We start from the raw sequence: 12,012 nt of genomic DNA on the forward strand, positions 1-12,012 counted from the left end.
CCGCCCATGCACCCAATCTTAATTAATTATTAATTATAGAAGAAGATGAAAGAGTGGGTGGAGAGGAACAATTCATCATTACCCCTTCACCTTCACGTGCTTTCATATATGTTTGTGTAATGTAAAGAGGCGAGCATCTAAGTAACTTGATCCCCTCCCTCCCGCCCCACTCTCCATATCTCTTTTTAATTTCATCAATCCCACAACTACCTTCCTCCTACTTATATAATCCCCCTCTTCATCATCCCCGCATAATATTAATTCATTTCAACATATTTACGATCATGTCGGATTGGGGCCCCGTGTTTGTGAGTGTCTTACTCTTCGTATTGCTCTCGCCAGGACTGCTTTTCCAGCTGCCGGGGCACCGCCGTTGGGTGGAATTCGGGAATTTCCACACCAGTGGGGCTGCCGTCATGGTTCATGCTTTGTTTTTCTTTGCTCTCATTTGTGTTTTCATGATAGCAATTAGAGTTCATTTGTACCTTGGCTGAATCTTACAGTCTTTTCCTTAATTACGTAATCAATCATGGAATATTATTTGTTTCTTCTACTGCGCTACGTACGTACTGCACTCACTATGATCATACAATACCCTATCATGATCACCTAACGTCTGATTTAATTAATTATTTTAAGACCATGTATGATTTATATATTTTCTTCTTCATTGAAAGGCCATCAATCCATTTATAATTACAATATATATATATATATATATATTCCTTCCTAGATGTACACATGGCAAACGTTGTTTAAATAAGTGGGGGGAATTCCAGAATCAACGATTAAGACTATTCATTGCTCATTGTTAATTCTTAATTAATTCATCTGTTCCACAAAAGAAAAACTAATGCTAAATCTAATTCAACAAGTGTAAGATAAAATTTTCAATTTGTTGGGTTTTTATCCCATCCGAATCAGCCCATAATTACAAACACTAATGAACCATTATGAAAATTAAAAAATTAGTGGATTACAAAAACCCTTAAATAATTACATACCAATATTATAATAAATTTTTAATAATATAAAAAATGGATTACAAATCTAATAATATTAATATAAAATAAACCATGGAGCCAGATGTGGGAGAAGTTCACAGCCACTTAAGCCTGCAACAACACACGGTTGCCATATCCAACTCAAAGCCACAAAGGCCCCAACTATGCAAGTCACCAAAAGCTTCAACCGCTCAAGCCACAAAGGCTTCAAACACCCCACAAAAATTAGCCTTCGTCACAAAGACTCCAAACCACAAAAGTTTTTCATGGAGAACACTGTTTGGAGAAAGGGTGAGAATATTTTGTTTTGTTATCTGTTAGATTGATTATCATAATCATGGAGGAATATGTATTTATAGTGCGACAACATTAATGGCGGTGAATGATTAGGGCTGTGGAAGAAGAAAATTGAGGAAAGATGACAGAGAGAGAGAGAGAGAGAAGAAGAAGAAGAGTGAAAAGATGGGTTACTGCAGTAGATTAGGGAAATAAGAAGCCAAAAGGAGCGGGTCGGGTAAATGGGCTTGGGCAAATGGAGTGGGTTGAGTGAAGAGAGTGGGCCAAAGATGGTTGGACAATCATCCAAATGTATGTGGGCTTGGGCCTACAGTTTTGGTCTTGGGCCAAAAATAATTTCCAACATAATGGAGACTACTGCAGTAAAACATTTCGATGATCAGTTTGACTACTCTAATAGACGTGTATGTATATATATATATGCACGGGGGATTACGTATTTCTAGAAGATTATTGATGGATTGAAAATCAATCAATTCATTGATTTGGTGTGCATTCAGTAGTAGTACTGTAGTGAGATATATAGATGGCAAATCAAGGAACTAATTAAGAAGTTGGAATGCCTGAAAAAAATTCACTTTTATTAAACGTTCTGATCCCTACACACACCATGCACGCATCTGCGATGTCTAACCCTAACCCTAGTGATAGCAGATATGGACAAGCAACGGAGGATAAGGCTAGTGAGGATGGTGAATAGGCGGGAGATGAGGAACTTCACTCCATATTTGATTTCAAACAGTTCCTGGGGTTAGTGAAGCATGTCTTTGAACATGGGGACGCTGAAGCGTTTCAATTTTAGATCGTCTGCGAACTAAGTGGGAAGCCCGATCTCCAAGAATGATGAGCACATACTTGTGGACTTGGAGGTTGATGCAGCTGACCCCCAACAACCATATATGGCGGCCATGCAGGGTAATACCCCTACTTCTGTGAGGGTTTCTAGCCCTAAACCTCTGACAGTGGAAAGGGAAGGTCTGATGCGCTTACTCCGGCTATACATGATGGCAACAAGACAGTGGGTGGGTTGCTGACCCAAGAAATCTTTATTGACAACATATTATTACAAGAAATGAGGGACCGATTTGCCAAGGGGTTTCACAACTCTTTCAGAAGACGCTAAAGTACATTCCCCATTTGTGCAAAAAGGGGAAGTGAAGGTGCATCCAACGATTGAGATGGTGCGATTTGGATGAAAAAGATGGAGTACAACGGTGGTGGATTACTTTCTTGGATGCAAGCCATACTTCCCCCAACTTAATGCATATGTCTGATCTATTTAGGTAGATATCACAGAGGTGTCCACCACTTTCAACGGGTTTTAATTTTTCCAGTTCAAGACGGTAGGTGCTATGGAACAAATCATAGAGGGTTGTCCGTAGCTGTTCCAAGGTCAACCAATAGTCTTACGATGATGGGAACCGGGACTGTCTCTTAGGAAACATTGTCATATACATGTTGCAATATGGATCAAGCTCAAACATCTACTAGTGGAGCTGTGGACAGATGATGGACTTAGCATTGTGGAGAGTGTGGTGGGTAATCCATTGTACCTGGATGCTATTACACACATGTGTGCTCGAATAGATTATGAAAGAGTATGCGTCATGCTGGAGTATGATGCAAAATTGCTGAAATATTTGGTGGTAATGATACCAAATATTGACAAGGGACAACCAACTCCATGCAAAGTGGGATGTGGAATATGAATTGATTCCTAGCAAGTGCCTCAAATGTAAATCATCCGGGCACTCCCAAGTTAACTGCCCCTTAACCAAGGGACAAGGGAAACCCCTGTTAATGTCTATGTTGTAAAGAAAGCGCATGAGTTTCATTCAACAAGGAATGACCAAAGGAATAGTAACATACGGGTGACATAGATGACTCAAGTCAGAGCCATGTTGTAGTAGCCACTTAGGTAACCATTGTGCTCGTGGGGGCGGACAACCTGAATCATATACCGAACCCACTTATGTACTCCCTACACTTGGAGAAAGGGAAAGATATAGTGCTATACAATCATTTTCAACCTCTGCTGTTGGACGGAGAGTTGGGGGAGTCATCCAAGGGCCCTAATGAAAGCAACCCTAAGGAGGATATGTCGAGATTCCAGCCGCTACTTGGAATGTTAGAGTTCTGAATCGCAAGACCCATCAAATTGCGGTGGCAGAGCTCGTGAAGGAGTTTCGGATGAAGTTCTGTGGTTTACTAGAAACGAGAGTAGCTAACACTAATTTCCACCGTGTGCAGGCTGCTACATTGAATTGGGAATGGTTCACTAAGGTGGGAAACATTTAGGTTGTTGTGGATTCAAATGATGTTCTTATCGAAATTTTTATGGTGCATCGACAACTCATCCAGTGCCAAGTGATGGCCCTACAAATTAATTCCACATGTTTGATAAGGGTCACCTATGGGGATAATGAAGCAGGAGCGCAAAGGGATTCATGGCATAACATTTTGCAGATTGCCAAGGGCATTGATCAAACCCCATGGGTGCTCATAGGTGATTTTAATATAGTGCTAAATTAAAGTGAAATCAGATGAGATCATATAACGTCCACCTCAGTCATGAGTGAATTTCATGAATGTGTTATAGCAGCAGGCTTTACCACCCTACCCATGAGAGGTTGTTTGTATACATGGTTTAATCAAAGTGAAGCACCACGTGGACTGTGGAAGAGACTGGATAGGGTCATGGCCAATGAGACTTGGTTGAGCAAGTGGAGGAGAGCTACTATATCAGCTCGAACCCAAGAACTTCTAACCATTCACCGCTCATCTTGCAAGGGGAACAAGTATTGCATGGGCTAACCATTTTTCGATTTGATAACTACTCGGCGAAGCACCCTGAATTCTTATAAGAGGTGGGGCAAATATGACAACATAACATTCATGGTGCAATTATGTACGGGGTGGTAAAGAAGCTACAATTGCTAAAACGAACATTTCGAGCTTTGCGTAAGAAGAAGAGGGATCTTACCCAAAACATTCAAATGGCTGCAAAGTTGCTTGCCAAAGCGCATGAGCTAACACTTGTTGGAAGGTCTATGTAGATGCGGTGGGCCCGGAGCAAGCTATGCTTAAGCAATGTGCTAAACTACGTTGGCTAAAACATGGGGATCAATGCTCTAGGATTTTTTTTTTCAGGAGGGTACAATAGAAAAAAAACATGCAAAGGGTCTTTCATATTACAATTCCCCAAGGTGACCTCGTTACTGACAACATTGGGGGTGCAAGAGGAATTTGTGAACTTCTTTCAGACATTGCTAGGTGTTGAGGCTACGTATAGATATTAACCTACAGTACCTCGCACCCTGGGTTCAACATAGACTTACCATTGATGAGGCTGATGAACTAGTGAGGTAGATACAGAGGAGAGAGGTGTACGATGCCTTATTAAGTATTTCGGATGACAAAGCTCTAGGACTGGATGGATACTCAACTTGCTTCTTTGAATTGGCATGGCCTTGAATTGGTGAAAATATTACTGATGCAGCGTTGGACTTCTTTCGCACGGGCAGAATGCTGAAGCAGATTAATGCTACCTTGCTAGTGCTCATCCCCGAAGTACATAGCCCAAGTACTATGGAAGATTTTCGACCAATAGCCTGCTGCAATGTCCTCTATAAACTCATAGCCAAGATATTAGTGACACAAATACAAGGGGTTATGGGAGCATTGGTGCATGTTTCTCAAAATGCATTTGTTCTGGGAAGGAAAGTTGTTAACATATTACTGGCTCACAAATTACTTGTAGCTTACAATCAGAAGCAATTACCTCTTTGTTGCGCTGTTAAAGTGGACTTACGAAATGCCTATAATATGATAGAGTGGGACTTCTTACTAGCAACTTTTGAACTTTTTAACTTTCCTCCCAAGTTCATAGGTTGGATCAAAGAATGTGTAACCTTGACAACATTCTCCATTAATCTGAATGGGCTAGTACATGGTTTCTTCAAAGGAGCTAGAGGTCTACGGCAGGGGGATCCCTTATAGCCTTACTTATTTGTACTTGTCATGAAAGTTTTTCATACAATCTTCAAAGCCAGAATAGCCCAGATGACGTCTTCAGATATCATTGGAAGTGTTCCCATACGCAACTATAATGCTCTGCTTCGCCGATGATCTGTTTTTATTTTGTGAAGCTGAAGCAGGCTTGGTCATAGTGGTCCACCAGGTGCTGGAGCGATTTGCTTTGTTATTTGGGTTACAAGTCAATCTCCAAAACAGTCAAGTTATACTATCAAAGTCTACTGAATATATTAAGCCGCTGCTGCTTGATATACTTGGCTTCTAAGAGGGCGAGCTACCAGTAAAATATATAGGCCTTCCCTTGATGTCCACCAGATTAGCTATTGCTAATTGTCGACCTTTAATCCTGAAGTTAGATAAGAAAATTCAGGGGTGGGGTCAATTTCAGCTTTCATTTGTAGGGAGGCTGCAATTGATCAAGTCCGTCCTAATGACGATGCAACAGTGTTGGGTTTCAACGTTTTTATTACCCAAGGGTGTTGTGAAGGCTATTGAATCGAGACTTAAACAATTTCTCTAGAAAGGTAGCAATGCTATAGGACTTGCTAAGGTATCTTGGGTACACCGGCTTCTCGAGGAGGGTGGCTTGGGAATTCCTGACATTGCTGCTATGAATCGTGCCCTCATGCGTAAGCATCTCTTTGAACTGGTGGTCAACCCCTCTTCTATTTGGGTGCATTGGATTGCACATTACAAACTTAGGAATAAGTCACTTTGGACAATGAGTATGGCAATGAAAACTTGGAATTAGAGGAAGATTGTTAAGCTTAGAATGTTCTTGCTATAATTGATTGAATACAAAGTGAGTAATGGAAATAAGTTCCTATTGTAACATGACCCTTGGTCCTCAAAGGGTCCCCTACTTCACCAGTTTCCTCAAGCACCCCTGCTCACTGGTTTGCCAGAGGACTCACCACTCAACATGATTATAAGATCTGGAGAATGGCGCTGACCATCAGCTAGAAGGCACATAGCCGAGCTAATGAACTATATTGGATGCATGCCACCTATTCACTAGGGCGATGACCAGATTCTATGGAGGAACAACAGGTAATTTCATCACATCAGACGTATACAAGTTTTTTACACCATAGATGCCAAAGGTAGCGTGGAGTGCTCTACTACGAGGGCGCCTCAAAACTCCGAGATGTTCATTTGTCTTATGGCTTGCTATTCTTGGACGGCTAACCACTATGGATAAGCCTTAGATGCGGCGAGTACACCAAGATTGCATCCTCTATGATGCACATTACTTGGAAACCCATGACCACTTATTTTTTCACTATGCATTTTCCTCTGAGTGCTTGCAGATTGTAAGGAGGAAGGTCAAATTGCAATGGCTATTTAATGATTGGAGTAGGGGGATTCTTTGGGCTACAACGAGATGGAGAGGGAAGCCCTACATTAATGCTGCTTATAAGGCTCTACTAGCGGCTAAACGTTTGGAGAGAACGGAGTGTACGAAGGTTCCACCAAAAATCACAAACACCTATGCAAATTGCTAAACACATATTAGAACATGTGAAACAACGCATTCTTAGCGCAAATGTCCCTTTTAGTTTGCAGTTTTCAGTCCTATATAGACTTTGGAGGATCCCATGGACGGCAGAAACTAACTCGGTAGTTGCATATTAATTTTTATTTCATTAATGCAAATTACCTTTACCTAAAACAAAAGTTGAAAAAAAGCATGAGTACTGTTAATTCATGTGTGCTTGGAGTCTGATCATAAGTAGATGGCAAATAGCAATGATGATCAAGTTAATTCAAGTTAGAGATAATTATACCATCCTCTCCCGAGATTTTTTGTAACGATAAATATAATTTTTTTGTAATTTAAAAAATTATATTTAGTATACTTTAAAATTTATCTCTTTTCAACAAATGAATAGATTTAAAATTTATCAAATTTAATTATATTATAAAAAAATAAAGAAAAATTCATATTTAACCCTGATTGACTTATTACTAACTTATAAAACATATATTTTTTTCACTAAACGATCATTATACATTTTCCCACATTATAAGGATAATTGATTATAAAAGATTTGTTTAATCTGTTACAAGTCAAATTTAAATAAATATAATTTTTTTTTATTTTTTTTACCAATAGCAATTTTTGACTAATGAGAGATATATTTATTGGATAAAAATAAATATTATGGATACTAAATATAATTTTTATAAAAAATTTATATATAATTATATCGGAGATGAGGTAATTATCCCAAAATTACATACTTTGCAACAGCAATAATTGAGTTGGATCCGAAGTTGTCATAATCATCATATATTTATGACATAATTAAGAGTTATGCCATAATATATAATATTATTAACTAGTACTACAATTCACCAAAAACGTTTCACCCTCAAAGTCATTACGTGTTTTAATTGAAGAGTTAAAGACTTATATAAGATTCGTGTCAGCAATTGTGCCCCAATCAAGTGTGTGTGTGTGTGTGGGGTAATTAATAAAAATTGGGTTTGAATTTTATAGCTTTAACTGAAGAATTGACTAAATTTAGATTTATTTACTTAATCCAAAGTAGTCTAATTTGTTAACCACTCCAACTCCATCTCCACATCTCACCATTTATGTATACAACAAAATGTTACATGGAAACGTCAAAAAGCATTACGATAATTGGGAACTCAGTTGACGATGACGGAATAACCCGCAACTCAATCAAAATTGTCGGTGCAAATTAAATAGGGTTAGGGACTTGGGGGTGGTGGCGTCATGTTCAAGATGATTCTGCCACGTACTTACTATCCATCTATATATTATGTGGGTGCAGTACAGTTTGGATAGATCATTTGAGTTGTGTCATCCTCACCTCTCTCTCTCACACGCTACCTCCCTCTTTGCTTCCCTACAAAAAAAAAAATTGTTGTGTATTTATTCTTTGCTTCGCAGTAGTGATCATCTCGTAGTTTGGAATAATAATTAAAGAATCTCCCAGGCAGGCCAAATACTTTCACATTTATATATAGCCATATACGCACACAGTGAGTGAAGGCATACCACAGCAGCAAGTAGAAGAATTTCTAGAGAGAAAGTAACTAGTTTGAGAGAGAGAGAGAGAGAGAGATAGGAGGAGGTAGGTATAGGATCCGCAGGATGTCTGCAGATTGGGGACCGGTGGTGATAGCGGTGGTGCTGTTCGTGTTGCTCAGTCCGGGGCTGCTTTTCCAGTTACCTGGGCGTGGGCGGGTTGTGGAGTTCGGCAACATGCAGACAAGTGGGCTTTCTATTTTAGTCCACACAATCATTTATTTTGGGCTTATCACTATTTTCCTCATTGCCATTGGCGTCCACATCCACACTGGTTAACCTTCACTGCTTGCTTCCTAATTTGTTGTTTTGCTGGTTGTCATGAGCTGCTGATTCATTACCAGGTTTTTACATATGTGCTTACTGATTTTCATCTGTCTACCAGACTTGTTCAACTACTTTTCTTGTATCGGATTCCGACTACTACTCTTTTCCACTCAATCAATCAATGATTTAATGAATTGAAGCGTGATTAATTAATTATTGAGTGGTGGGTCTTCTATCTGCTAATATAACAGAGAGGAGGAATGGATAATGGAATGAGTTTGTGAGCTTGTTTTTCATTATCCAAGCCCAAGTTGGATCTCAACAAATTTCCTTATCTTTGTTCCGCCCAATCCCACCATGCACTTTTTCTTTATTTCTTTTTGTTCAACTACACACACACAAACGTCGTACAATATATTCTCTGCTTGTGAATGAATCTGTGTTATCATCAATCAGTCTTGTGAACAAGATTAATTCATTCTTCACAATATATATATATATATATATATATATATATGATGATGAATCATTTCCCACTGACCACTTTCCAAACTTCGTCTTACCATTTTCCAAAGAGGAAAAAAAAAAAAAAGAAACACAAAGGAAAGGGCCATTGAATATGAAAACAATGATTTATATGCGTTGGATGGATATGATACATTTTGAAATTGATGTGTAATAAACCACAAATTAAGGCAGAGAAATGGTTTGCAGTAGTTACACTCCTAAAGAAGAATCATACAAACTCTAATGGCAATACCAACGTATTCAGAATCAAAAGATATGTATGTGGCCACAGAAATTGATTTTGGTGCATGTTGGGTCTTCCCTTCTCCTTGACAAGAAAAAATAGCAGATCCGCTCTTCTTCTTTTCCATATCACCTGTTGGTGTAGTATCCTCAAAACACAGAGAGAAATATCCACAGTCGTGCAACCAGACAGAGCCCTAAGTATGTATGAATACATAATATATTGCAGGTTGCAGGTGCAGCACCAAAACAAGAAGCATGCTCATCCTGCTTATCCCACCTCCTGCAGCCATCTAAATCTTCATCATAAAAGCTTCCACGCTGCGATGCAATGCAACCCAAAACCAGGTCAACTCTTTCCTTACCACAACCTTCCAACTTCCACAAAAACAACCACCAAACACACAGCACAGGCAACAACCTTGTTTCAGTGACAGCGGAATTCAACATAGTCAACAATCCAGAGCAACCAAAACTCAACCAATCTATACCCCTCACCAATGTTTGATTCAACCTTCTTAATCAACAAACCACCAGTCACCCAGAAACATGTGTGTATTTCTCTATTCCCCTACAACTACTCACAATAAACCTTCAACCGAGACAATCTCCATTTGCATCATAAAAGCAGAACCAAGCTCCAAATTAACATCCATTACTCTACCAAAAGACATGCTTTTTAATTTTTCAATAGAAACATAATCCTGCAAAGAGGCACCTTTTCTTATCATGAATGATTAGTTCAACATTCAAATAACAAAATTCTATGATCCCCCCCCCCCCCAACAAACATCTCATAAACACAACAAGTTGACAAACAAAAAACTATTTTGCTAATTTATCGAGTCTTAAGCCAATCCATACGATTGACTATAATCCACAAAGGCATATATATTTACGAAAAGTACGATTAGATTTATGAGACAATAAACAGAAAAACCAAGTCTTGATTGAACAATCAACCCGACCTCCCAAAAACTCAATCTCAAAATCCTACCAGCATTAGGAAAAAGGAAAAAGAAAACCAGAAACAGAAAAAGAGCAGTTAAGAAAGTGAAATGACATAGATTCAATCGCAACAAAATGCAGTCTTGAACTAAAAAGACAAAAGGTAGGGCAGAATTCTTACAAGGAGCATCTTTTCTAGGCGGAGGCGCTGAATTACAGCACAGAATAGTTCTGCCAATCATGGAAATGCTGGAAACCACTCCCACAAAGTAGAAGAACATCGTCAAACCGAGAACCCAAGGCATCAAAAGAAAGCCGATAAAAAAAGTGAGCGATCCACACAGCATCAAAGCTAAAGATATTCCCAGAAGCAAAGAGGCGAAGCCCGCCGGTGTTATCTGCTGAAACGAGGGGGCAGAGGTCCTGGGGAGGTGGGTGGGCGGGGTTTGGTCGGAAAAATCAATGGGCGGCGATGGGGAACGTATAATATTCAAAACCAAAGCTGAGAGCTCGCAGAAAATCTTGGATTGGTAATCTTGTCGATTCCTCATAATTTTTGAAGAATTGTAAGTTAGGGGCGGGTGATTTGAAAAGAGGGTTGAGAAGATGGAGGGAAATGGATATACTCTAGTCTCTATATATTGGGAATGGATAAACAGAGTGAAGTGTTGAAATGATATGTAAAGTTGGTGGAGAGAGAGAGAGCCAAAAATTGAGAGCAATAAAAGGTAAAAGAAAAAATGAGAAGGGAAAGGGAAAGATAAAGGTGCCGACTGCTGAAGAGTGAGGAGAAGTGAAGACCCTCTTTCTATTTCTACTATTATTTGTTTGTTTGTTGTATTTGAAGGAATAATAGTTAGAGATGTTATGGTAGGACAAGCGAATGCTTAAGACTTAAAGAGTGGGTGTTGGTAGGTTTTGAGCTGTAGTTGTATTAAGTAAAAAGGAAAGGAAAGACTGATATGCATTGCGTGTAACAAAGAAAGAAACAAGTTCATGCACGCGCGCCTATATCTATAGAATAGTCAGATGTGAGAAAGCATCGATAGACTGGAAAGAGGTGGTGGTGGTGGTCTCAAAAAGAGCAACTTCATTCTTATTCTTGTGTAACGTTTACAGTGGATGGGGTGCAGACACAGTATCCATCAACGACTGACTTGCTGGTTTCATTGATTATTATTATTATTATTATTTATTGGTTTGAAGAAGATAAGAGAAAAAGTTGCAACACCAACACATAAATATCCAGTGCATTTAATTAGATTAATGTGGTCTAAACTCTTCGTTTGCATCACATTATTATATTGTATTTTCTCAGCTGAAAAGAGGTCAGGATGCAAACACGTTGTGTCCTCCCTCACCCACCTATATTATGTCAAGCAACCTGCCTGCCAAACACTAATATCATCATATATGAGACTCATCCTAACCTTTTCCATTTTAATATTATATACATACAAGTTTGTCCAGTTGGGCCGTCCATTTCTATTTGCATTGCTGCTATACCAATACCACCCATGAATAAGTAAGTGGGCTTGCTTCGTGTCTTGGGGCCTCTCATGTTTTGAGACAAACACACCCTTTTTTTCAAAAACCAAAAGGAAAAAAATGAAGGGAAATTCAATATTGTGGCATCAAACAAATGGATAT

At 39.1% G+C, this 12,012-nt stretch overlaps 3 protein-coding genes across 4 annotated transcripts; 2 read left to right on the forward strand and 1 right to left on the reverse strand.

Annotated features, from left to right (window-relative positions):
• LOC105156716 (uncharacterized) lies at positions 1–553 on the forward strand. Its single transcript, XM_011072937.3, has one exon. It carries the CDS (start codon positions 285–287, stop codon positions 492–494), a length of 210 nt encoding a protein of 69 aa, XP_011071239.2. The 5' UTR covers positions 1–284; the 3' UTR covers positions 495–553.
• Positions 554–8,148: 7,595 nt separating this feature from the next.
• LOC105156717 (uncharacterized) lies at positions 8,149–8,858 on the forward strand. The gene has a single exon (XM_011072938.3). It carries the CDS (start codon positions 8,464–8,466, stop codon positions 8,674–8,676), a length of 213 nt encoding a protein of 70 aa, XP_011071240.1. The 5' UTR covers positions 8,149–8,463; the 3' UTR covers positions 8,677–8,858.
• A 419-nt stretch (positions 8,859–9,277) lies between these two features.
• LOC148789283 (uncharacterized) lies at positions 9,278–11,481 on the reverse strand. 2 transcript variants are annotated; one of them, XM_088877587.1, is made up of 2 exons: positions 10,544–11,481; positions 9,278–10,118 (listed from the first exon to the last, which is right to left on the reverse strand). In XM_088877587.1, coding segments are annotated over exons 1-2 (372 nt in total). In that variant the 5' UTR covers positions 10,914–11,481; the 3' UTR covers positions 9,278–10,116. The 2 variants fall into 2 exon arrangements, with proteins under 2 accessions (XP_088733713.1, XP_088733712.1); XM_088877586.1 differs by having other exon boundaries at positions 9,278–9,735; positions 10,544–11,477.
• Positions 11,482–12,012: the final 531 nt, after the last annotated feature.

The sequence above is a fragment of the Sesamum indicum genome, linkage group LG2, assembly GCF_026168435.1.
Source record: "Sesamum indicum cultivar Baizhima isolate 11 linkage group LG2, ASM2616843v1, whole genome shotgun sequence".
NCBI classification, from domain to species: domain Eukaryota; kingdom Viridiplantae; phylum Streptophyta; class Magnoliopsida; order Lamiales; family Pedaliaceae; genus Sesamum; species Sesamum indicum.

What these genes read in the sequence shown, in the direction of transcription:
- LOC105156716 (XM_011072937.3), top strand. Translation starts at nt 285, where the DNA reads ATGTCGGATTGGGGCCCCGTGTTTGTGAGTGTCTTACTCTTCGTATTG.
- LOC105156717 (XM_011072938.3), top strand. Translation starts at nt 8,464, where the DNA reads ATGTCTGCAGATTGGGGACCGGTGGTGATAGCGGTGGTGCTGTTCGTG.
- LOC148789283 (XM_088877586.1), bottom strand. Translation starts at nt 10,913, where the DNA reads ATGAGGAATCGACAAGATTACCAATCCAAGATTTTCTGCGAGCTCTCA.